A 25,624-nucleotide genomic window follows, 5' to 3' on the forward strand; every position below is an offset into this window, starting at 1 on the left:
CTTTGCTGAGACCTGAAGTCACTGGTTTGCCTTTGGTGTCCTCACTCGTCTTGGTTGTGTTTTCACAGCCCTTGGCAACTTGCTTCTGGGATATTCAGTTTCATGGTGTTTAGGTGTTATGTTATTGAAGACAGAGTTTCTTTTTCTGTAACTCGTTCTTACTTTGCGTGGGTAATAAGAACAGAAGCCTTCAGAGAGGTCTTTACTCTGCCATCTTAAAGCTTTTAAGGCCCACAGCCAGATTTCTTTAATACACTTTGGGCATCCTCTATCTCTAAAATCAGGGAGTTGTATAATGTCCTTGCTAACATACTTTCTGGTTAACCTGTTTATGGTTCTGATGTATTTACATGAAATTTGGGCAAATACTAAATATAGTGAATATTTTCTTACAGACAGAGCCTCCACTCAATACACCGGAAAACAGAGAGTATCTTGCAGAAATTATGTTTGAATCATTTAACGTACCAGGACTCTACATTGCAGTTCAGGTAAAAGCAGTTGTTTTTGTGATTCCTGGAGCACCTGAGCTGTCTAATAGTGGAAGCAATGGCGTTTCCCAAGGTTCTCCACGGAAAGACTGCACTGTGCACCCTTCCTTTCCACTCCCTGCCCCGCCCCCATGCCGTTCAGGACTGCAGGGAACATGTCCTGTGACTTTTCTTTTCATATTTATGCCAATTTTTGGTATAGACGTCGTCTGGCTCTTTTTACATGCATTAAAGTCTCATGCATTTTTGTCTGGGTGACAAGATATAGGTGTAGACGTGCTTCTTCTTTTGGCATCTCTGACTTACTTTGATCAGAAAAACAAAATCAATACCTTTAGAGGTTTCCCCTTTCTGATTTTGGGCTCTTATGAGTCCCGGTGTACTTGATTCTGAGGGGCCCTATGTGTTCATGAGCTCGCAGAACTTGTTCTGAAGCTGCGATTCTTGGTATGATGGTTTGGGTTGCGTTTGGTCGCATGTGGTCATTATTTGCCTGCCACCTTATATCAGGGAATTGACTGAAATTTTGGGGAATAAATGAGATGGGTGTTGCCCAAATGTTTCCTGCATACTACTAGTCACTTCTAAGGAGGAGGAGGAGGAGGAAGAGTTCCGTAGAAAGATGAATTTGGGTGGTGCTGCATCCTGTAGCTTTCTCGGGTTGATTCACAGTGCCTGTCAGCACAGTCTAGGCTCTGAGGATTCCTGTGTCGAAATCTATGTATTCTAGCACTTCCAAATTCATTTAACTACAGATCTTCCCCCTGGCTGTTATTTGTATTCCATGGGATAGGGAAACACTTTAGGAGACATAAGACTGGTGGTTCTCAAAGTGGTCTATGCAGCAAGTTTACCTGGAGAATGTTTTTTAGAAGCACAGATTTTGGGCTTCATCTTTGAGCAGGGTTTTCCACCCTCAGTGCTTTGGGCTGGGTAGTCCTGTGTTGTGGGCGCTGCACTGTGCATTGCAGGAGGCTTAGCAGCATCCTTGGCCTCTGCCCACTAGAAGACAGCAGCCCCACCTCAAGCCTCCCCGCCCCGACAAAGAAAATGGTACCAGACATGGCCAGATATTCCCTTTGGGGCAACATTTTCTTTGGTTGAAAAATTACTCTGTACCTTCCAGATTAGAATTTCTGGGTGTGAGGCCTAGTAGTCTGTATTTTTAACAACTCCACAAGTGACCTCATTGCCAGTCTGTGGCCCCACACTGGAAACCAATGAATTAGAAGTTAAAATCTTACGATTCTATAATGAAATATCTTTTTCACTGGCTTTTCTTTGCAAAACTTCAGGTTTTTTTTCTTTTCTTTCATTTTTGAGACAAGGTCTCACTGTGTTGTCCAGGCTGGAGTGCAGTGGTGCAATTATGGCTCACTGTAGCTGCAACTTTCTGGGCTGAAGGGATCCTCACACCTCAGCCTCCCAAGTAGCTGGGAGTACAGGTGCGTGCCACCATGCCTGGCTAATTTTTGTGTTACTTGTAGAGATGGGGTTTCACCATGTTGCCCAGGCTGGTCTCGAACTCTTGGGCTCAAGTGATCTGCCTACCTTGGCCTTGCAAAGTGTTGGGATTATAGGCATGAGCCACCACATTCAGCCAGGTTTCTTTATTGAAAACTTGACTCCTATAGTTTTAAGTCTCAACATTTTCGTGTTAGTTGTCCAAGTCTGAATTGGAATTTGAGGGACGGTGTCAGAGGATGGATAGGAAAAGGAAAGAGTTACCCCGACATATTTAGTAAGAGAGTTTGTTGATTGGACCTGGAAGGAGCCCACAGATGCTTTAGAAAGAGTTCCCATGTGTGAGTGGTTTCCATGTCTTTTCTCCAGGCAGTGCTGGCCTTGGCGGCATCTTGGACATCGCGACAAGTGGGTGAACGTACGTTAACAGGGATAGTCATTGACAGCGGAGATGGAGTCACCCATGTTATCCCAGTGGTAAGCAGAATAGTTCATGTATATATGTCTCTGTAGGCTTAACACCTGATTCGAGGTAAGGATGGAAATAAAAAAAAAAACAGCCTTCTGCAATGAAAATACATTTCAGATGATAGTTATACTTAGAAAAGGTAATAAAAGTTTTTTATTTTTTTGCCACCTTATGTAAGGGAATTGACTGAATTCCCCAAGTATGTGGGAAAGAATGAAAAAGATGGCCAATTATTGTGGCTTTGGCAATTTTAAATTCATGGTGGCATATTTCTACAGTCAGAATGTCAGAGAATGTCCAGGATGTCTCTGGATCTACAGAGCCTCTGTTACACCATGGGTGTAACATCAAAAGAACATTTTCCGGAGTTATCATTCTGACGTGTTGGGAGATAGACACCATTTTGGATGTTCAATTTGTAGGTGCAGTGCGTGGCCGTTTGAAGGAGCACATCTGTGTTCTGTGAAAAGATGTGAATTGCAACCAGCTCAGGCTTGGAAAAACTGCTTCTTGTTTTAAAAATTTACTTAAGGGCCGGCCGCGGTGGCTCACGCCTATAATCCCAGCACTTTGGGAGGCCCGGGCAGGCAGATCACTTGAGGTCGAGAGTTCGAGACCTCCCTGACCAACATGGAGAAACCCTCTCTCTACTAAAAATACAAAATTAGCTGGGTGTGGTGGCGCATGCCTGTAATCCCAGCTACCTGGAAGGCTGAGGCAGGAGAATCACTTGAACCTGGGAGGCAGAGGTTGCAGTGAGCCGAGATCGCGCCGTTGCACTCCAGCCTGGGCAACAAGAGCGAAACTCCGTCTCAAAAAAAAAAAAAAGGTTATTTAAAAGCCAAGAATGGGAGATTGTACATTTTGGCTTGCAGAAGGCTCTGCAATACCACTTTTTGGTTTTAGATAAGTGATGCCTAATTTGGGTCTCAAGAGATCTCTAAATTTTTATTTTGGTCCGATGGACTATTTAAAGGAATTATCTTAAATTCATGTTTTTGGAAAATGTATTGGAAGTGTCTGAAGAAGTATTCAGAGGGAAGTCAGACTCATCCTGGTCTTTCTCCTGTGAGGTCTCCTCCTCAGGAACCACCATTGCTAGTTACTTCTCTTATGTTACAGATGTGTTTTTGCATATGTATACAGGGGTGTGTGTATGTGTATATTTTTACATACACACACAGCTCTTTTAAAATGCAAATTAGGATTTTCAAAAACCATTTCGTTGAAAAAATAGTCACCGTTTCATTTTGAGAGGTGATGGGATGATGTACTAATACTAATGCCTTTAATTCCCTGAAGATTAGGAGTCACTGCAGTGGAAAGGCTTCATGGTCCATGTGCCTACAGTGAGGGAGAAAAAAGCCACCCTCCTGCGCCCGTGCCTTGTACTCCTGGCCATGGTCCTTCCCGTGGGGAGGAGAGGTGGCTGCCCTGCCCTGTGAAGTGTGCTCTAGACTTGAGCCTCCTTCAAGCCAGTCTCAGCACTCCTTTCCGTGGATCTCGAGAAGAGTTAGTGCCCTGGGTGCAGAGCACTCACTGAGAACTCAGGCTGCTGTTTACTCAGAGAGCTGCACGGCTGAGATCCAAGATGCGGCCCCTAGGCCCCTGGCCTGCACTTTGGTTCTTTGCCTATTTCTTATGTCTGATTTAGGAAAAGGAGAAAATACATTTCACAGCATGTCCAGGCCCACCAAGAAAGTTGTTTGAAAAGATATTTTATCATATCTTAGTTCAGTTTTCCCCCAGTTATAAAAATTACATTTGTCATTGAAAATTGGGATAAAATAGAAAAATTTGAAGAAATAAAATTACCTGTAAAGCCACCCAAAGACCTGTATTATACCTTTATTTGTATAGTCTTTAAGCTCTTTTTCTTTTTTTTTGGAGATGGAGTTTCACTCTTGTTGCCCAGGCTGGAGTGCAATGGCACGACCCGGCACACTGCAACCTCTGCCTCCTCCTGGGTTCAAGTGATTCTCCTGCCTCAGCCTCCTGAGTAGCTGGGATTACAGGCATGCGCCACCATGCCCGGCTAATTTTGTATTTTTAGTGGAGATGGGGTTTCTCCATGTTGGTCAGGCAGGTCTCAAACTCCCGACCTCAGGTGATCTGCCCATCTTGGCCTCCCAAAGTGCTGGGATTACAGGCTGAGCCACTGTGCCCAGCCTGAGCTCTTTTTCTAAGACACATGTCACATGCACACACTTTAAACACAATTGGAATGTCTCATGTCTGGTTTGGGATTCTATATATAATACAATCCTAAAGTTATATTTTGCATATTAGTTTAACCCTAATTTTTTTCTCTTGTGATTAAATATTCTGTGAAAATACATTTAAGAGGTGCATAATTTATTTTTCTGTTGTTGGACATTTATCTTGTTTTGATATTTTTACCACTGTCATGAGCTGATATTTATTTAACAGTATTTTAGAAGATATTACATGTAATGCATAGAATGTGGTAATTTTGAATAGTTTATGTGTTAGAAAGCTAATATTTTTATGGGTTTAAGTTGATTTTTAATAATTTGTACATATCTTTTATCTCCATCTTAAAATACTTTACAAATACTTGGACTCTACAGAAAGGCTAAATTTTTTTTTGCTTCTAGAAGTTAGGTACATCAGAAAAAAACCATAGGAGGAATTCAGTAAGTTGTCCTTACAACTTTACTGGTGACTAGATGCAACTATTAGAATGAATACATGTGTAAAATGAAGTCAGCGTTTCACTTCTGTTCCCTTCTGTCTCACTTGGGGAGTGTGGCACAGAAGCTGTGATTGCTGTAACGTGAAACCTGAGGGTCTTTACTGGATGATCCAGCGGTAGGCGTTGTCCACTCTGACGGTCAGCATCCTGCTCACTCCTGTAGAACAAGCTGGATGTGTGTCCAAGCCTGTGGCTCTTGTGGCAGGTCTGTGCCCACAGGAAGGCTGATGAGGGAGCTTTGGACCCATCATTGCTGTGGGCCATGTGGACACTTTGATACCGGTGCCTGCCCATGATCGGCCCAGGGTGCTGGTCACCCTCCCTGGTCCCCTCACAGACGTACCTCCACTTGCACCGGGCTCCTGCCATTGAAGGTGGTGGTCACCCTCCTTTCCTGGTCCCTCACAGACATACCTTCACTGGCTCAGGGAGGCAGTGGAATGAGAGGTTCCCCACCCCCAAAACCCGTGCTATGTGCGCGACACACACAGTTTCATCTGAACTGTATTATTGGCCCCTGCAGGGTATTGTTTGCCCCATATGATGGACAAATGCGCTGAGGCTGAAGCATGTCAAACTTGCAAATGTGGAGCCGGAATTGGAGTCCAGGTTGTTAGAATCTAAGCCCTGTGTATTAACCAGATTGCTGACTTTTAAACATAAGTAGATATATAGTTGGCTTAAACAATTTATAAATAAAACTTTTTCCTTTTTGTTAGGGAAAAAACCTATTGAGTTTAGTGTTCTCACAGACAGCATTACTTTTTGGAAATGAACTATCCTATGTGTTTTTTCTTTTCATATTCCTAATGAAGACATCATTTTGGTTGCTTTCGGAGAGCGTCAGATTATTGGAATAATCTGGAAGTTTGAATATAAATGGAATTGCGTATGCAGTCATTTTGAAAGACCTTCTGTACCGAGCTTGCAGAGGGTGGGGATTCTGTAAATGCTTGTTAATGCTGTGAGGGGCAGACAGGGAGGCTGAGACAGGAAACCTTGTGAGTCCAGGCTGCTCTCCACTACAGAATCACTAACACAGCTGTTTTGCCTCCTCTTCTTCCCTAGGCAGAAGGTTATGTTATTGGAAGCTGCATCAAACACATCCCGATTGCAGGTAGAGATATTACGTATTTCATTCAACAGCTGCTAAGGGAGAGGGAGGTGGGAATCCCTCCTGAGCAGTCACTGGAGACAGCAAAAGCCATTAAGGTAAAAACAGATGGGAAACCGGCTGGTTTGGGGGTGAGAGAGATGGTGTTCTGGACACTTCCCCTCGGTGCCATCATCCCTGCTCCTCCTTTCCTTCCTCTCCCCTTCCCATGAGTGTGGGGCTTGATTTGTTTTACCCGTTGAGTTAAGTGGGCTGAAGATGTAAAGCTTAACCTCTTCCAAACTAGATGCTCTGAGGTTCCAGCTGTCACTGAGAATGGCTTGGTAGCTGGTGCAGCGTACCAGCATGCAGAGGCGCATTGTTCAGCTGGAACCTCACTGCCAGAGGCTCAACTACCAGAGCGCTCCTTCCATACTGCCTCCATGCTTCGCTGTAGAATCAGGAGGCGACCGCAGCAGCAGAACACTGCCACCCTAGAATCCAGAGCTATTGCACAAAATTCACACACAGGTGTGGATGTGACGTGTGGCCATAAGCATCTCCTTTCTTTACTGCACAGTTTCTGAGTGTAGTGGAGCTTGAGGGGGGTGAGCCTGACACCCACCCTTCTCCTCACTGCCTTCCTCCCTTCTCAGCACCTCGTAACTGAGGCTGCTTGAAGGAAAGGAAGCATCAGAGATGATTCCTCAGGTGTGTTTAGGACAGGAAGCACTGGCATGGGGCAGGCTCTGCAGTTGGGTATGACCTGCCCTGCTTTACCTGGAACCAGAGATTCCTGGGAACGGGGCTCTCAGTGCTGAGATGGTGACGTGGGGAAGACGTGGTCCCTTCCATCTCAGGGGAAGGTTTCCTGAGGTATCATTAGACGTTCTTTTTTAGACGAAAATTTTTCCTAAGGGGTTACCGTTGCCTTTCCTTCCCTTTCCTCAGTGAAAGAATATTTGACTATTTGATCCAAGCTCCCTTGCCACTCCAAATCTGTTAGAAATGTAAGTCAGAATGGAGCCCCTTCATAGTGGCTCACACCTATAATCCTAGGACTTTGGGAGGCTGAGGCGGGAGCATTGCTTGAGGCCAGGGGTTCGAGACCAGCCCAGGCAATATAGCGAGATCTCGCCTGTATTTCAAAAAAAAAAAATAAATAAAAGAATTGAGCCTCTTGTTACTGATGCCCAGGGTCCACTCCAGTGGGTCTGAGTCCTTCCTATTTCCACCAGGATTGCTGAGCGGCACTGCTAAGGAGGGTCTTTCCTGACCCTCATGCTGGGCCTTAAACTCTCCTCAGGGCTGTTGGAGTTCCAATTTGGACCCTGAAATCTGGGCCGGTGTGCTCGATGTGACTGTGTGTCACCCTCCTGTGAAGGCTGGGAGTAAAAGAGACTCCGTTCATAGCCTCCAAATCAGCTGCCCTGGCCCTGCTGTGTGGGGTAGCCCTGTTAGTTCTTGCCTCACTTCTCTCTTTAAAGGAACAGATCCCGAAAGGCGTGGTTTAGAGCTCCCCCTGCTGCCCTTTACTGCCATGGCCTTCTGTGGTTGTGAGCAGGCCTGAGGGAGTGTGGACCGTGAACACACCACCTTTGCAGCATGAATCCTGAACCTTAAAATTAAGCCTATTACTCTGCACCCAACTCCATGGAAGCATTTCATAGGAAGCATTTGAGTTAAGTAAGCTGAGATGATGTGGGATGTTGACCAGGCCTGTGAGGAGAACTGAATGCCTTTGTCTGCAATCTTGGTTGATTTGAGGTTGTAATCAGCTGACCCTGTTTCTCTGTGTCATCAAGGAACACAGGGTTGTGTAACACTTCTTGCCTGTCAGTCTTCTTAAAATTCTGCTAGAGTATATCCAAGATACCCAGAAGATGGCATTAGAATATGTTTCAGGGATGCTAAGAAACTTTAAACATAATACCACAAGAACATCTTTGGAGGTCCTTGAGAGAACCATTCCTTCCACGGTGTGCTGAGTGCCAGCTGGGCAGCCCACCTGGTGCTTCCCATAGGCAGCGAGTACCTGGGGGTCACCTGCTGCTTTGCTGAGGCCAGCTCTAAGGACACATATCAACACAAAGGTGTCCAAGAATATTAATCCCACCAGATACTCAGGAAACACTTCACATCCCTCAGGCTGCCTGTCAGTGCAGGGCAGGGATCGTTAGCGGGTTCTCTCGCAGCAGCAGCATCTTGGCAGCTCCAGTCCTCCCACCTGACTCTGCTTTTCCTTTATTCCCTGGGACCTATCACTTTATAACCTACCATGTCATTTACTTGTTATGGTTGCTTCTTGTTGTCTGACTCCCAGCTGGAGTGTAATCTCAGCAGGGATCTGTGTGTGTTTCGCTCACTTGTGTCTCCCAAGTGCCTAGACAGTAAATCTGTGTTGATTGAGGGACTTAGAATACCCAGTCAACAAGGTACACTATGTCTAGGCAAAGAGATGGTATCAGTGGAGCCGATGACAGTGCTGTGGCCAGCTCCACACCAGATTAACAACCAGCAGGTTGACAGTGGCCACCCGGCTTGTGGATGCTGGGACGGAAAGAAGCCTCTGCAGTCAGGGGTTAGGGTGTAAACAGTGCTGCTCTTGGTAGGTGAGGCTGCAGCACGGGTCCGCTGGTCCGGCGTGGACAACAGTGAGGTGCCAGGGCAGGCCATAGGGGGCACCTGAGAGGAACAAGGCAAGATGTGCTTTCTAGACACCTGTAGACATCATTTCAGATATGGTAGCGATAGAATTGGATAGACCAAGGCTGAGATTAATAGCTGAGCTGCAGAGAAAGCAGACTTACCTGTCCAGAGTCCGAGTGTAACCATGTCTAATATGAAAGACGATGGAATGTGAGACTTGACACATATCCACACTGGAGTGATGGTGGGGGTGGTTCTGATCCCAGGGCGTGTTTACTGCATGGGGTTCCTGGTTATTTGTCTGAGGGCAGAGACACTGGGCAGTTGTTAATGCCTGGCAACATCTTTGTGTGTGTATGCAGGAGAAATACTGTTACATTTGCCCTGATATAGTCAAGGAATTTGCCAAGTATGATGTGGATCCCCGGAAGTGGATCAAACAGTACACGGGTATCAATGCAATCAACCAGAAGAAGTTTGTTATAGACGTTGGTTATGAAAGGTTCCTGGGACCTGAAATATTCTTTCACCCGGAGGTAAGCTGTTTCCTTTTGTGTGTGCTCAAGTGTGTGGGATGGAGCGGTACTGCCACCCAGAGTGCAGAAAGAGCATTTCCCAGCAAAGGGCCTGTGAGCAGGGCCGCCGTCGTTCTGTCTCCCCATATCCTCCGTGCCGTTTGTCTGCTTGACAGATTGTTCGGTTTGCCTCTACTCTTGGCTGTCTGTGTTAATAATTAAAGATGGGTTATACCACAAATAGTTAGGAAGACTTATAGGAGCAATAGACGATAATAGAATTAAAAGTAATCTTCAAGAGTTGTGGGTGGTCACATGCTAGTATTACGAGTAGCTATAATCTCAAGGACTGTATGGAGGTTGCCTGTGCCTCAGAGTGGGGTAACATATAACCTTTCCATCTTTGGTGACTGCCCTTCCTAACTTCTAATTTTAACCCTGGACAGTTGATCCTGCTCTGTTCCCTGCTGCAAGTTAGGTTAATCTTCTGTCTAAGGCCAGCATTTTTGTTATTTAGGTAATCTTAAGAATTAGAAATGTCATCATTTTAACTAGTAGTCATAAGGAATTATTAGTACTTTTGCAGAAAGCAGTAATTAAGAGGCACATTTTAAGATTTACATGTAATGCATTTTATTTATATTTTAATATATATTCCTGGCTAATTCAGTTTATATTCGGTAGGTGGGTTACAAGCTGCTGTTTGGTTTTAGATGTGTATATGGCTGTTTTGTGCAGAGAAACAGCATGGAAAGTATACCTCAGTAGTAATCCGAAGAATAAAACGATGGCAGTGATAATCCAGCGAATGCCCGCTTTTAATCTATGGGTTTGGAGTGGACATAGAGCGGTCAAATGCCCAGTGAACAGCTTGTGAGCCCCTGAGTGGCCTCCTCCTTCCTCTGAGAGTGCACATTCAAGCTTTCTTTGATTTTTAATGTATTTCAAATGAAACGTAATTGAGTTGACGCTTATTTAACTCATGGAATTGAATCTAAGGCTGTTGATTCAATAACGTGATTATCATGTGAATTGTTTCATTTTAAACAAACACTTCTCGTTAAACAAAACACTGCCCTCCCTCTTCTAGACCAGGTTTAATTAATCTTTCATTGAACCTGTTTCTTTTTCCTTATATCCTGATTTTCTCATAATACGAATATTGTCAAATGATATGTCAAACTCAACGTTTCTCACTGCGTGTCACGTGGATCGTGCACATACTCTCCACTGCTCTTATTAGGCTGAATCACTGTGTGTTCATGGTGTGGGGATGGTCTGTCTTTGATACTGTTGGTATTTTTTCTTCACTAAATCCATACATTTTATCTCATGAGGAGAAATATATCACCACCCCACGCACACGTAGTCACGTGGGATTCCTTTGACATATCCTTCATTCCAGTGTGAATTCTTATAAGTTATAATAAATTGTGTGTTTGTTAAAGTTACTTTAAAAAAAGTGTTCATGTTCTATTTGAGAGAAATGTGTAATGTTTCTTTTCTATTGATATACAATTCAGTTTGCCAACCCAGACTTTATGGAATCCATCTCAGATGTTGTTGATGAAGTCATACAGAACTGCCCCATTGATGTGCGGCGTCCGCTGTATAAGGTATAAACTGCGTGGGTAAGGTACTTTGATTTCATTCCACAATTAAAGGCCCATCATTCTTAGAAGACGGTATTACTATTTATTACTAGTAGATATTCCTGTTTCACCTTGTGTTTCACAGGATTTGTTAAAGACAGTATAATTGTAAGAGAAAATGGAAATGACTCAGTTAACTAGAATTTTTATTTTATTTTATTTTATTTTGGAGACGGAGTCTTGCTCTGTCACCCAGGCTGGAGTGCAGTGGTGCGATCTCGGCTCACTGCAACCTCTGCCCCTTGGGTTAAAGCAATTCTTCTGCTTCAGCCTCCTGAGTAGCTGGGACTACAGGTGCATGCCACCATGCCCAGCTAATTTTTTTTTGTATTTCAGTAGAGACAGGGTTTCACCATGTTGCCTAGGCTGGTCTCAAACTCCTGAGCTCAGGCAATCCACCCACCTCGACCTCTCAAAGTGCTGGGATTATAGGCATGAGCCACCGTGCCCAGCCGACTGGAAGTATTTAAGTATTGTAAATATATTTTATTATTATCTGACAAGATATGTTTTAAGTTGAACAGTTTTAGCCACACATATTGATTGAAAGTAAGAGCGATACTCTCTCCCATGCTTTCCGTGAACTCCTTTGATTTCGTTTTATGCATATGTGGGTTTAGTGCCGATGTGGTGGTGTCAGATAGAGGTTAGAACCCAAAATGGGACAGTCTGATAGAATATGCTCATGTATTTTTTTTTTCCAAAATTCTTTGATTGCAGGGAATTTTGAAACCTGGAATGAGGAAAATCTAGTCTATGTGATTATTGAGTAAAAAGAAGTCCTGCTGACAGCCAGAGATGGCAAGCAGGTGGTGATGGGCAGTTAGCCTTCTTGCACCTTTAATCAGTGTTTGCTTGAGGGAGTTGTGCCGTCAGCTCAGTGGCATGACTCACTCGCCTCATTCAGACTCAGGTTGCTGAACTGTACAGAGAAGAGAATCAGGCTCAACAGACAGCACTCAGCATTGCGTCACCTGTACTGTGCAATACTTTGTAGCTTTTAAAAAGAATGAGGTAAATCAATATAAATTCAGATGAAAAGATAGCTACAGTATAAAGTGAGAAAGGAACTTGTAAAATTTACATATATTTCATTTGATATAAAATATAGTTTGCATATTTTTTGAACTATGTATGCTAAACTCTTAAATAAAATATCTTTGGGGTAGAATGATGGGTAAGTTTTACTTTCTCCATTTTGTGTTTTAAAGTTGTTTGAAATTTTGTTAAAATTTTTTTATAATTAAAATTTATTTCTGTTTAGATAACTTTTGTGGGTGTAAACAAATTATAGTTCGGTTTTACTGCATATTCTTAAACACTTGTCTAATAAAAAGTACAAAGAAAGGGAAACTAAAAAGAGACTGGAGTATGAAAATTAAGAAAGGTAGCAGGTCATGTCCTTCCCACTTTAGTCCCGGCTGACATTCGCTGTGTCTTCTCATCCGTGAAAGCAGCAGCAGGCGAGCACTGTTCAATCTTAATCCCATCATAAAGCAGAGGAAACTGCCAGCAGTTATGGATTGTTCCTGATGGGGTGGGAATTTTCTTGTTTGACAGTTTAGTTCCCTGAACTTCTATAGAAGTTTTGGAGTAGAGATGGTCTTGGAGACCGGGTAGATGGAGTCCCTTATTTAATAGATAATGACACTGAGCCCCAGAATTGGGAAAAGGTGGTGAAAGGCACCTGGGTTACGTGCTAGGTGAGATCACATGGCTGCCAAGTGGCATGGTTGACTTTTAAGCCCATTTCCCGCGTCTTTGAAAACTCGTGCTTATCCCACCATATCACATGAAAATTATGTAAAATGTACAGGGAAGAGGATTCTTCTTTTCATTGCCCACACTGGAGTGTAGTGGCATGATCACGTCTCACTGCAGACTCGACCTCGGGCTCAAGCGATTCTCCTGCTTCAGCCTCCCAAATAGCTATAGGCATACGCCACCACAGCCAGCAAGATTATTCTTCAAAGAGGGAAACCCTGTCCCTGACCACTTTGTCACTAGGATAACCATTTGTTCTCTGTGGCTTTCAGGAGGGTGTAGCTTGGCCCTGGCTGTCAAGTTTGTGCAGAATAAATCCTGTCTTCCCTCCGCCGTCTTGGTTATTTGTACAGGACCTCTCCAGTGTTACGAGTGCCTTGCAAGTGATAGAGAATTCAAGTAGGGTTGAGAGGGGGACGGATCGACTGTCCTAGGGCTGACCATGCTTTCTCCTTTGTCACATAGCTGAGCTCTGTACCCTGCTGTGGGAAAGGAGAGACACAAAGGAGGCCACCTCCTTTGCCACCTTTCTAAGTTAGAGTAGACCAGCATATGTTACGGGAAAAATTAATCCAGAATCTCAGTGTTTAGCAGCAGAAGTTTATTTCTTTGCACGTGGTTCGTATCTGGTGTGGTCGGCAGCAGGCTCTGCCACCGTGTTATGGCTGCCCTTCGGAAACACGCTGCTTCGGGTCCCCGCCGCTGGGGAGGAGACAGCTGGCGGGCCATCCCGCCCCTCCTCCATGGGCCGTCACCTGGGCCAGCCTCCCCCGGACACTGGAAGCAGGAGGGTGATAGAATGTTTGGTGGGCACCGCTGCCTCTCCTGTAGCCACCAAGAAAGGGACTTCTTTCCAAGGTATGGGGCTTGATGACTAAGTTGAAGTTGAATCCTGAGGCCTAAGAATGCCCGTTTCTGTGCGTTAGCCTGCCAGGTAACAGCTGCTGTGGTGTTTTTTTCCCCATGGTGATATGAGACCGGGAGTTGGCCAACGTTTTCTGTAAAGGGCCAGATGGTGAATCATTTTGGCTCCTCAGGCAGTATGGTCTGTGCTGCATTTATTCAGTTCTGCCAGAGCAGCCGAAGACCATGTTGAACGACTAGGGGTGGCTGGGTTCCTATAAAGTTTTCTTTACAAAAGCAGGAGAGAGCCTGTTGTAGACATGTGAGGAGATACTTATGAAAGCCTCGTTCTCATACTGTCCGGGTTGGCCGGTGATCATCATCTGCGGACCCTCCTCAGGTGGTGCGTGTGGGGGCGTGGCCTTGGTAGTTCCTCAGCGAGTCAGTGCTGCCTTTGGGAAAGACTGTGGAAGAGTCACTGCTGAGCTCTGCTCACAGCCCAGGGTAGTCACACATGTGCGGCTAGGGCTTCTGCTGACTCGGTTTCGGGAAGCTGTCAGCCCTCCCAGGTGGCCTCTCACTGTGTGGGATGGAGGAGGGTCCCTCCAGAAGCAGTATCTGAGCAGTGAAGCTGCGCTGACGAGGTTCGCTCCTGCTCAGTGCCCTCCCTGCTATGCTCCCTTCTGTAACTCCTAAGTGCAGCGGAGAGCACGCCCCTAATCTGTGTTTGCAAGTGCACAGATAGGTAGGTTTGTGGGTTTTTAAAAATAATTCTAAAACACTCTTCCGGTTAGAAGACATGCTGCAAATACTTCTGCAGAGCACGCAGTCGCCTTTCTCTGGACAGCCACGCATTCCTGTGTCTTAGGGGTGTGCCTTTCCTCTTGGTTCGCTGTGTGGCGCTTCCAACCTGCTGGGCCACTCTTGCCAGGTAAGACGCCCTGGAGAGGGGTGATGTTGCTGATTCCTGACCTCGGCTACTTGTGTGCTTTCACTGGTTTCACAGCCTCATTTGGTCAGCTCTGCTGGCCACATAGACCAGCAGAGTGGGTGCCCTGAAGATGTGCTTTTGGCTTCCGAAGAGGTGGTCTCTCTCCGTCTGCCACACCTGCGCCTTGAGGTGCTGGTCTGGACCAGTGGGGCTGGCCTGTTTATATTTCACCGGACGGTTGGTAGGATTGAGCACTACCAAGCAAGTAGGAGGTGTGTATTTTAGGTTCTGCTGAAACCCTCCTGGCCGTTGAGTTATGTTACTCAGACTAACAGACGAGGAGAGAACAAGAAATAGAAGGAGAATAAAAGATGGCTTGGGAAATTTAGAATCTTTTTTCCTCTAGCTTTATTGAAATATAATTAATTTTTATGAGTAGTTAGTAGGTATATTATTGAGGTATATTGACAAGTAAAAATTGTATGTATATATATACACACACATCAAGAGCAAGAAAATTGTGTGTATTTAAGGTGTACAGCGTGATGATTTGATACAGGTATATACTTTGTGGCATGTTTACCACAATCAAGCTAATGAAGACACCCGTCACCTCACACAGCTACCTTTTTCAGTGTGTGCAGTGAGAATATGTAAGATTCCTCTCTTAGCAGATTTCCACTACACCGTACCCTCTTCCTAACTACTCACCATGCTGGAATTAGGCCTTCAGAGCTTGCCCATCTTGTAACTGCAAGTTTGTTCTGTGTGACTAACATCTCCTGACTCTGCAGTGCCTGGTAACTACCATTCCACTCTCTGCTTCTATGAGTGACTAAAAATTCAGAATCTTTAAACAAGCAAAACAGCTTTTTTAGATGAAAGTAGCCATCATCTGTCTGATTTTTATTTCAGTCTGACTTGTAGATGAGAAGGGTATTTACACATCTGCTTTATCTGTTCCCGCCTCCAGGAATGACAGGCGCGGGGGCCTGCGGGAAAGCCTCCGTGTGAGAGCAGGTGGACATGAGCCTCGGCCCACCGTGGGCTTCATCCAGGAGCTGTGAAATGGACCGGAGTCTGTGTCCCACCCTAGGAGATTCTGATGTAATTGGGCTTGGGCTGGGTGGAACCTGGGCACCTGGATCTTAAAAGCTTCCCAGGTGACTCTAATGTGCAGCTAACTTGAGACCCGCCATCAGCGCCTGCCCACTCTTGGATCAGCCAGTGTTTAGTAACTTGCAGGCTTTACCTTAGGGGGAGGCCAGTTTGAATCGCTTTGTAATGTAATGGAAGTCTTTCTACTTCTCAGTTCTATTCAGGAGGTACTTGAGTACCTACTAGGTACAAGACAGTGTTGTTAAATTAGAGGATTTAAGTATGTACAAGATATGGTTCTTGTCTTCAAGAGCTTATAAAAAAGCTAAAAATACTGAGATAACTCTAATGGGAACCTCTACAAGCTAAATGTCATTAAAGTGAATCATGCAAATTATGGTAATTGAGAGAAGGGGCAGATTGCATTTAATTAGAGGGGATCAAGAAAGGCTTTGAGAAGCTGCCATCTGAGCTGAATCTGAGAGCTTGGCCTGCAGAGCTGGGGGTGGGTAGACGGGCCAGGTGGAGGGAAGAGAATGAGCGCAGATAGAAGGAGAGTGGGCAGATGCCTGCGGTGCCTGTTTTGGCCAAAGCCTACGGTGATGGGGAAGGTAGTGGGAAACAAACCTAGGTGGGAGGGTGGGGCCAGCAACAAAATATCTTTAGCCTGCTCCAGTGGGTTGGGGGTTGTTAAAAACTCCTGTTTATGAAGTTTGTGAAGCAGATGTGAATACATCCTACTATAGCAAAGGGATTGATTTTTTCTGTAACAAATTGCTTGAATATATATAATTACGTTAATGCATTTTAAACTAGAGAAGCACGTTGCAGGGTAAATGAGTTATATTTATAATAAATATATACTTATTATTTAGAGACAGAGCCTTGCTGTGTCACCCACGCTGAAGTGCAGTGGTGTGATCACAGCTCACTGCAGCCCCGACCTTCTGGGCTCAGGCAGTCCTCCCACCTCAGCCCCTCCAGTAGCTGGAACTACAGGCGTGGGCTACCACATGCAGCTAATTAAAAAAAAATTTTTTTTGTGTGTGGAATTGAGGTCTTGCTGTGTTGCCCAGGCTGGTTTTAAACTCCTGGCCTCAAGTGATCATCCTGCCTCAGCCCCAGAGCACTGGGATTATAGGCATGAACCACTGCCCCGGCTCTATTTTTAGTTTTTAATGTTTAAGGGTATGTTTAAATACCTTTAATATTTGAAGAGAGAAAATCAGAAAAAAATACATATCATTGGTTTTTTTCATCTTTTTTCAAATAGGTCTTTTATTCATATGAAGTCCTGGTTGAAGTGTAATATGTGAACAGATAAAAAGGTAGCTGCTCTGATTTTGTCAGGGTAGTGGGCAGAGAAGGTTCCAGAGTTCCGCTCTTTTAGCCCCAGTTCCACACTAATATCCCTCGTAACATCTGTTTGATGCTTCCTGTTGATACATCCCAAAATGGCATGGTTTTGTCTTACTGGGAAGGGAAGGCTTATGTTAACAACTGGAAATTGGACATTGACTTGCCCAGCTCACAAGAACATTAAGACACCTGTGGCCGTGGGAGGCTGGTGGAGACGTGGATGGCGGAGCTCCGCCACTGCGGCAGCATCGAGTCATGTCAGTGAGCACCTGCAGAGCGTCAGGTCCCCCCACGGGCACTGAGCAGCGGGGCATGGCAGGGCTGTGCTAGGAGAGCCACAGGAGCTGGGGTGGGCGTCCGAGTGGACAGGAGTGTGAGGATCTGGGTCCGTGTTCTCCAGTGGTGCTCGGTGGTGTTGGCAGTGTCTTCTCTGTGCTGCCCAGGGTGGCCACTGAGCCCCTGGAATGTGACTGGTGCAGCTGAGGAGCAGCGTTTTAAACTTGATTGTGAGTTGAAATTGCCGTATGTGGCTAACGGCTACCCTATGGGACAACTTAGATCAACTCAGATCGGAGTGAAGGCTGGTGTGACCTGGTCAGTGCAGGGAATGCAGCATGGGAGGGGAAGGGTTTTCCAGCAGCGGGATCTGTGTGCAGCGCCAGGGTGAAGGAGAGTAGCACGAGCCTGTGGGTTTGGAGGGAATTTGGCTTCCCTGGAGCTCATGTTTGAACATGGGAATGGGGAGTGTGAAGCCTGGGATGTGCTTGGGGCCCGATTACACAGGGCTTGTGGGGAAGGCACAGGGGCCACCATTACCAACTGGGACTCTGAGGAAAGACAGGCACATCCACCTGGAGGGGCCTCGCATGGAGTTCGATTTTATCCTGAGGGCGTTGATGATTTTCTCCAGGGGTGTGATGTGACCCAATTTAAGTTCTAGAAAGGTACTTGGGCTGCACCAGCGGATGTAGATTGGAGATGGAGTTTGGATTCGGGAAGACCAGGCAGAAGGCCACTGTAGAACCACGTGGAGGCAGGAGAACACCCGTATTGGGAAGTGGCCGTAGGTGGCTCATGGAGGAAGCAGGGAGAGGAGAGAGGCTCCAGAGCATAGGTGAGAGCTTGACAAGTGGGAGGAAAAGGTTCAGGGTTCTTGCTGCTTATCTAGGAGGGTGGGGGGTCATTTACTGACAGGAGATACAGGAGCGGGGCACCTTTTTGAGGCAGCGAAAGACTAAGTCTAGTTTGGTGGAGATGTTGAGTTGCATTTGTAGGTTGAAGGCTTTGCAAGTCTGGGCCAGACATAGAGATTTGAGGACCAAAGGTGTGCTAACAGAAATAAAAGGTCTGCAAATGGATGTCACTGAGGGAGAGTAGCAGGTGAGGACAAGACGGCCTTAGCCTGAACCAGCAGAAAGGTCAGGCTTTTAAGGATGGGCAAGAGAAAGGAGACCAGAGAGATTGTCAGTCAGGGCTCTTCAGAAACAGAACCAATAGTGGGTATTTCACAATCTCTTTTTCTTTTAAGAGGTGGGTCTTGCTGTGCTGACGAGGCTGGTCTCAAACTCCTGAGCTCAAGCCTTCCAAAGTGCTGGAATTACAGATGTGAGCCACCACACCCGGCCACTGTCTCTATATTATCTATAAAATTTAAGAAATTGGCTTCCTTTCAGGGTGGCAAGTCCAAAATTTGTAGGAAGGCTGGCAGGCTGGACACTCAGGCAGAAGAATTCCTTCTCGGGAAAATCTTAGTTTTTGTTCTTGAGACCTTCAGCTGATTGGATGAGGTCCAACCACATTATAGAGGGTAATCTTTCCTTAATGCTGACCGCATCCACAAAATACCCTCACAGCAACACCTTGGTTAGTGTCTGGTTAAATCACTGGGTGCTGTGCTCTGGCCAAGTTGACACACAAAATTAACTTCCACAGAAGTCAAGTAGGAGTCACCTGAGAAGAGAAGGAAAGCTCTAGAAGCTAGGGGGCCCTAATAAGTGACACTGAGAGGTCACACAGGATGAGGCTCAAGAGGTAGCCCTTGGGTTCACCACACAGGGGTGAGCAGCCTCGTGAGAGAAACCGGGCAGAGGTCAAATCACAGCAGTTGCAGGCCAAAGGTGGGGGTGGTTAGAGGAAAGAAGATGTGTGGGTAATCCTTGTAAGACATTTGCCATTCGCTGTTATGTTCCTTCCCGGCAGGCAGCTGTTTAGAGCCGGACCTGGAGATTTGCTTGGATTGCTCCTCGGACACTGTTGGGTATCATAACATCCCGTATTTTAGACATAGGTTTGTTCAGACTTGGCTGGGATTGCAATCTCTGGGTTCAGTTCGACAGTGAAAAGCTCTAGTTCCTAAGGAGGTAAAACTTTTCAAGAACACAATATAGAAATAGCAGGGGCTTCTAATAGAGCTGTCCTCTTAGCCTGTCGTGGTTGTGGGCACGGAAATAGCAGGGAGAGGGGAAGGCGTGTCTGTGAGCGGTTCTTTGCCTTGCACCTGCAGTTACAGAGGATGGCTGATAGGTGGCACTGTGTGTCTGCCAAACTGAGTTAAGAAGAGAGCCTCTTAATATTCCAGGAATGAAAATTTTTGTTATTTTTAATACCACATTTGATATTAAGAACTTGCTGTTAATATAGATTTTATTTCCAATCTTTCTGACATAAATTTCAGGAGATTATTGGGTGATGTGTGGTGTTTATAATGGTATGTGCTGTGGTATTCTTTTACCAGCATAAAGACACAGCCTTTCCATCTGCAGAGGTGGTTTAAAATGGAGACTTTTATTTGGCATCATGAAATATACATTTATCTGGCAAGGTAAGGTTGTGGGCTATTGAGAAATCCAGTTGACATGGTGAACTGAATAAATAGACGACAGCTGACACCAGGTGGGAAGTGAAAGGTGTGCTGTGAGACAGGGTTGGAGGGAGGAGGGTGGTCAGAGGTTCACTGAAAAGAACTTAGACTCTACACATGAGCAGAGTGCATGATTTCCAATCTAAAATTCATGTTCAATATAGAAAATTTGAGATGTAAAAAACACTATTACAAAGCAGAAGTTACTCCTTTATAGTCGCTGTTTGTTTGTTTATTTATTTATTTATTTTGAGACAGAGTTTCGCTCTTGTCACCCAGGCTGGACTGCAGTGGTGCGATCTCCAGTCACTGCAACCGCTGCCTCCTGGGTTCAAGCGATTTCCAGCCTCAGCCTCCCGAGTAGCTGGGATTACAGGCACCCGCCACCACGCCTGGCTAATTTTGTATTTTAGTAGAAATGGGGTTTCACCATGTTGACCAGGCTGGTCTTGAACCCCTGACCTCAGGTGATCTGCCCACCTCGGCCTCCTGAAGTCCTGGGATTACAGACGTGAGCCACCACGCCTGGTCATTGCTGTTTATGTTATTACTTCATCTTTCCCTTTTATTTTCATGAACTGTATATAGGTAGGTAGATATATCCTGTTATCCTGTTATATTTATATTTAGTGCTGTGTATTAACACCACTATGTTGTAAGCACTTTCTTAAGTGATTGAAATTCTTTAAAAACATGATTTGTAATGAGGCCTGATGCTGCATGCTATGTCCGTTTCAATACCAACTCTGTTTTTTGTATTTAGATTTTTGATACTTTTCTAGCTTAGGTCAAGATTTATTGCATTACCAGGATGTGTATGCTTTGCTGGCATAATCTGGCATACACAGGAGTCTGTAACTAATGGTGCTTTTTGAATCAAATGATGGTGATTTGAGAATCTGCTGGCTTGAGTGGAGCAGATATTTTCTGGCTAAAATGCTGACCTGGCTTAGCCAGTTTTTGAATGCGTTTGGATTTCCAATCACAGTTCTCAGTGGGCTGTGGGAGGGAATGACTGTGGGCTGGTGTCAGGAAAGTGTCCAGAAGACTGCTGATCGCCAGAACGTAACCCAGGAGATTTGCCGATTTCTCACATTGTGTCAAAAGTGATAAGGGATCACTTTGTTTTCTGAATTAAATGTTTTTTTAGAATCAGTCATATCGGACTTTGGCTTTTGTGGGAAGCGTTTTGAGCAGTATTATTTTTAGATTGTCGTGGTTAACAGTATAGGCTCCAGGGCCAAATCGCGTGGGTCTCCACTTGGGCCAGGCTGCTTCCTAGCATCATGACTGCACTCATTCCCAGCCCCTGCGTCCTCAGGTGCAGGATGGGCCAGGTGTAAGCGTCTCATGGAATTACCAGGTCACCCTTACGGAGGGTGAAGTGTAGTGCTTGATATGTGATAAATAATATTACAGGCATAACTTGGAGATTTTGTGGGTTCAGGTTTGGACCATCCCGATGAAGTGAATGGCACAGTGAATTGAGGCACACACATTTTTTGGTTTCCCGGTGCGCATGAAGGCTGTTGTTTGCACTGTATTACGGTTTAATTGTATAATAGCATTATGTCTAAAAAACCAGTGTACATACCTTCATTTAAAAAATACGTTATTGCAAAAAATGCTGATACAGAGACATGAATTGAGTGTGTGCTTTTGGGAAAATGGCACTGACAGACCTGCCTGGTGCTGTTTCCTCAGACCTTCAGTTGGTAACAAACACACTGTGGGCGAAGTGCACTAAATGCCGTCTTCTAGGGAGGCGTCCTCACCGCCTGCTCTAGACCGCACCTTGGCGCTTTTTCCCACGCCATTTTGCCCTGCCTTGCTTTATTTTTTTCTCCATGACGTTCGTCTCCTAATTTGCTATATATATTTACGTATTTAAACTTAATAGTTCTGCCTCTCTACCTGAAACACGTCTCAAGAGGGCAACCATTTTGATGTGTCAGATTCATTGCTAACCTGCGGTGCTTAGAACACTCCTGGCCCGTGCGGGGTGCTCAGGAAGTGCTGCTGACCCGGTGAATGAGATGCACGGCACACTGTGGGACCGGGGGCTCTGCGGTCTCACAGAGGAGTCAGGCAAGGAGGGGTTGCCAGGTTGGCGAGGTGGTGAGCGAGGGCTTTCCAGGCCCTGGAGACATCCCTCAGAGATGCTCAGAGTCTGCAAGACCACGGAGATGTGGAGGCTGGAGGGCGGGGGTGCAGGTTGGGGTGAGACCTGAGGGGCCTTTGTCTGCTGTCTGGGGGGTTTGACTTTAGATTTGAAGACCAACTCTATAATCTTACTGAAAGAAGTATTTCAACAGATAGGCTGAGTAAATATTTGTTAAACTGCGAAAGTAAACCTTGAGTTCAGAATCTTATTTTAGGAAGTCATGTTAAGCTAGGTGCAGGGGCTTACGCCTCTGTAATCCCATCACTTTGGTAGGCCAAGGCAGGAGGATTGCTTGAGCCCAGGAGTTCGAGACCCGCCTGGGCAACACAGGGAGACCACATCTATAAAAAAAATTAGCCAGCTGTTGTGGAACGCACTGCACCTGTGGTCCCAGCTACTTGGGAGGCTGAGGTGGGAGGATCCCTTGAGCCCAGAAGGTCAAGGCTGCAGTGAGCTGTGATTGCACCATTGCACTCTAGCCTTAGCGACAGAGGGAGACCCTGTTTCAAAAAAAAAAAAAAAAAATTGTCACGTTGGTCTGTGCTCTATAAGCAGTGAAATAAAACAGTGATGTATGCTATTTTTTCATACTTTGAAAACAGTATTAGATTAATAGGGCATTTAAAAATGTTTTGTCTGTGCTAGATTTGCTGCTGAGAGAGCTTTCTTTCTAGACTGTTGTGTGGGATAATCTGCCTTTCTAAAAATAAAGGGGTTTGATTTTAAAATACTAAAATGTTATTATTTGTGACATCTTTCCTTTCTTTCTTAGAAAAAATGTTTGCTTACTTTTCTTTGTGGAAATTGATTAAGAATGCAGGCCGGCCTTCGTGGCTCATGTGTGTAATCCCAGCACCTTAGGGGGATGAGGCAGGAGGATTGCTTACAACCAAGAGCTGGAAACCAGCCTGGGTAAGATAGCAAGACCCCATCTCTACAAAAGAAAAATGAAAAAATTAGCTGGATGTGGTAGCATGCACCTGTAGTCCCACCTGCGTGGGAGACTGAGGCAGGAGTATCACTTGAGCCTGGGAGGTGGAGGCTACAGAGAGTTAGGATCGCACCACTGCAGTCCTGCCTGGGTGACAGAGTGAGACCTTGTATCAAAAAAAAAAAAAAAAAAAAAAAACCCTATTAGGCTAAATGTTTATATTTCTGAGGTACAGAATTATTAGAATAAGCACTGTTGCTTTACTTTGAGATGAGATGGAAAGAATACATTTATTGGTAATTTCACATATTTCTCTTTTTTTCTGCTTTTTCCTCACTGTGAAGGTGAAACAAGCATAGGTAATAAGAAACCAAAGCAAATGACACCTGTAAGCCACATTTAAGCCATCAGAGTAATTATGGATAGTCACTTGAGTTTAAAAATAATAAGCTCAGACACTGTTTTAATCCTCATAAAAGACTAGTTAGAAAACCAATTTACTTTGATGCAAACAAGCTAGCTAAAGTTAGAGAAGGGGTGCTAAGAAAATGAGTGGGGACAGTCTGTTCTCTCCTGATCCCGCCCCTCAGCTGCTCTGGGGACATCTCCTTGTATTTAATCTCCCATCAAGACTCCTGCTGAATACATTTTAGGAATGAGAGGCAGACTCTCAACCCTGTCATTTTCTCAGAGAAAACTGGATTGTGTGTTGGTAATAACAGCACCTGTCACTGAGAAGTGGTTTGTCGTGGGCGTGGCTGAGAGGCTTCAAGCCCACTTTGTTGTGGTTTGCTCTCGAATTTATTTCTTGTGTTTTCAAGCACCGGGAAAGGGATGCTGACAGCGTGAGGGGCTGTGAAGGCTGCGAAGTTGGGTCTAGGGCTTTTTCCTTTTCCTTGATAAAGTAACTTTTCTGTTTAGAATGGAAATAACCCTTCCATTAAAGTTTTTCCATTTAATCTGGGCGAGGAGGGAGGTATTGCTTTTGTAGTTAAGTGTTAAGAAAGGTTTTCCTTGGTTTCAGTTACTATAACACTTAATTTTTGATTTTCTGTTCGTCGTGTGCAACATGGTTGTTGGTGGTAAGAATGGGTTCAAAGGGACCAAGGATCTAGAACCAGAAATACCATTTGACCCAGCAATCCCGTTACTGGATATATACCCAAAGGACTATGAATCATTCTGCTGTAAAGACACATGCACACGTATGTTTATTGCAGCCCTGTTCACAATAGCAAAGACTTGGAACCAACCCAAATGGCTGTCAAGGATAGACTGGATAAAGAAAATGTGGTCATATACGAGAGAAACAAATGTTGCTAAGCCAGAACATCCTATTCACTCATTCCCAGATTCTCCAGTCAATAGACAAAGAAGGAGTCAAATAGATCACGATTCCTCCCAACTCAGAGACCAGAGGTAAACTGGAGTAGACCAAGTTAACTATAAGTTGTAGAGTAACTGCTTAACTGTAAGTTGTAGAGTAACTGCTAAAGTGAACAACTTAACTATAAGTTGTAGAGTAACTGCTAAAGTGAGATTTGACAAAACATGCTTGAAGGCAATGGTTGGTAAAATATTCACACTTTTTTGTCTATTCTACAGTTCATTGTGTTGAGACTCAATAAACCAATCTCATAAATACAGAAATAAAAAAAAAAAAAAGAAAATGTGGTCATATACACCATGGAATACTATGAAGCCATAAAAAAGGATGAGTTCATGTCCTTTGCAGGGACATGGATGAAGCTGGAAACCATCATTCTCAGCAAACTAACACAGGAACAGAAAACCAAACACTGCATGTTCTCACTCATAAGTGGGAGTTGTACAATGAGAACACATGGACACAGGGAGGGGAACATCACACACCAGGGCCTGTTGGTGGGCCTCTTAGGAGAGGGGAGAGCATTAGGAGAAATATCTAATGTAGATGACGGGTTGATGGGTGCAGCAAACCACCGTGGCACGTGTATGTATACCTGTGTAACAAACCTGCACGTTCGGCACATGGACCCCAGAATGGAAGCATAATAATAATTTAAAAAGTAGTAACGCTTCCTCCATTTCCCACTGCATCGGACGTAGAGGTGTTTACAGCCACAGACCACTTTTTGCTCTATTAGGAGATGGCAAGTCTTTTGACCTTGATTGGCCCTCAAGGCCAGGGTTCCACCTCACTGCTTCAGAGTTTCTTTCTGTTTGTCTTGGGGAGACATGCTGTGTTGATGGTGTTGTGTTCTGCTGCAGAGGGGAGTCCACATTATAAGAGGCTGGTTGTTGGATTTCGAAGTATATCCAGAGGAGGGTCCCCAGAACAGCAAGAGGTCCTGAAAAGATGGCCTGTGAGAAATGGTTGAGGGAAGCAGCATTGTTTGGCGACCTGGCAGGGAGCATGAGGCTGTCTTGGGACACGTGATGGGCAGCTGGCTGGAAGGTGAGCAGTGCTGAGGAAAGAGAGAAACCAGGGCCAGGTGGGTGGCAGATTTCAGCTCAGCACAGGGAGAGCTACTTTACAAATTGGTCTGTACAAAGTGGGGTCCGAATTCTGTGTCACGGGAAGGGAGGCTGTGCGGACTGGTGGTTAGAGTGCTGTGCTTGAGTGCATGGGCTGCGGGGGGTTGG

The 25,624-nt window shown here is 45.1% G+C and overlaps 1 protein-coding gene across 1 annotated transcript in view; it reads left to right on the forward strand.

Moving 5' to 3' along the window:
* ACTR3B (actin related protein 3B) overlaps positions 1–25,624 on the forward strand; it is a gene marked incomplete at its 5' end in the record, with an annotated part of 77,352 nt that overhangs the window by 37,420 nt on the left and 14,308 nt on the right. Inside the window, 5 exons of the mRNA XM_017860266.1 lie at positions 396–491; positions 2,325–2,432; positions 6,209–6,352; positions 9,245–9,418; positions 10,921–11,013. Coding sequence (XP_017715755.1) covers positions 396–491; positions 2,325–2,432; positions 6,209–6,352; positions 9,245–9,418; positions 10,921–11,013 — 615 coding nt within the window. The remainder of the gene's footprint in view (positions 1–395; positions 492–2,324; positions 2,433–6,208; positions 6,353–9,244; positions 9,419–10,920; positions 11,014–25,624) is intronic.

Source organism: Rhinopithecus bieti, unplaced genomic scaffold (genome assembly GCF_001698545.2).
Source record: "Rhinopithecus bieti isolate Rb0 unplaced genomic scaffold, ASM169854v2 scaffold_53647, whole genome shotgun sequence".
Lineage (NCBI taxonomy): Eukaryota > Metazoa > Chordata > Mammalia > Primates > Cercopithecidae > Rhinopithecus > Rhinopithecus bieti.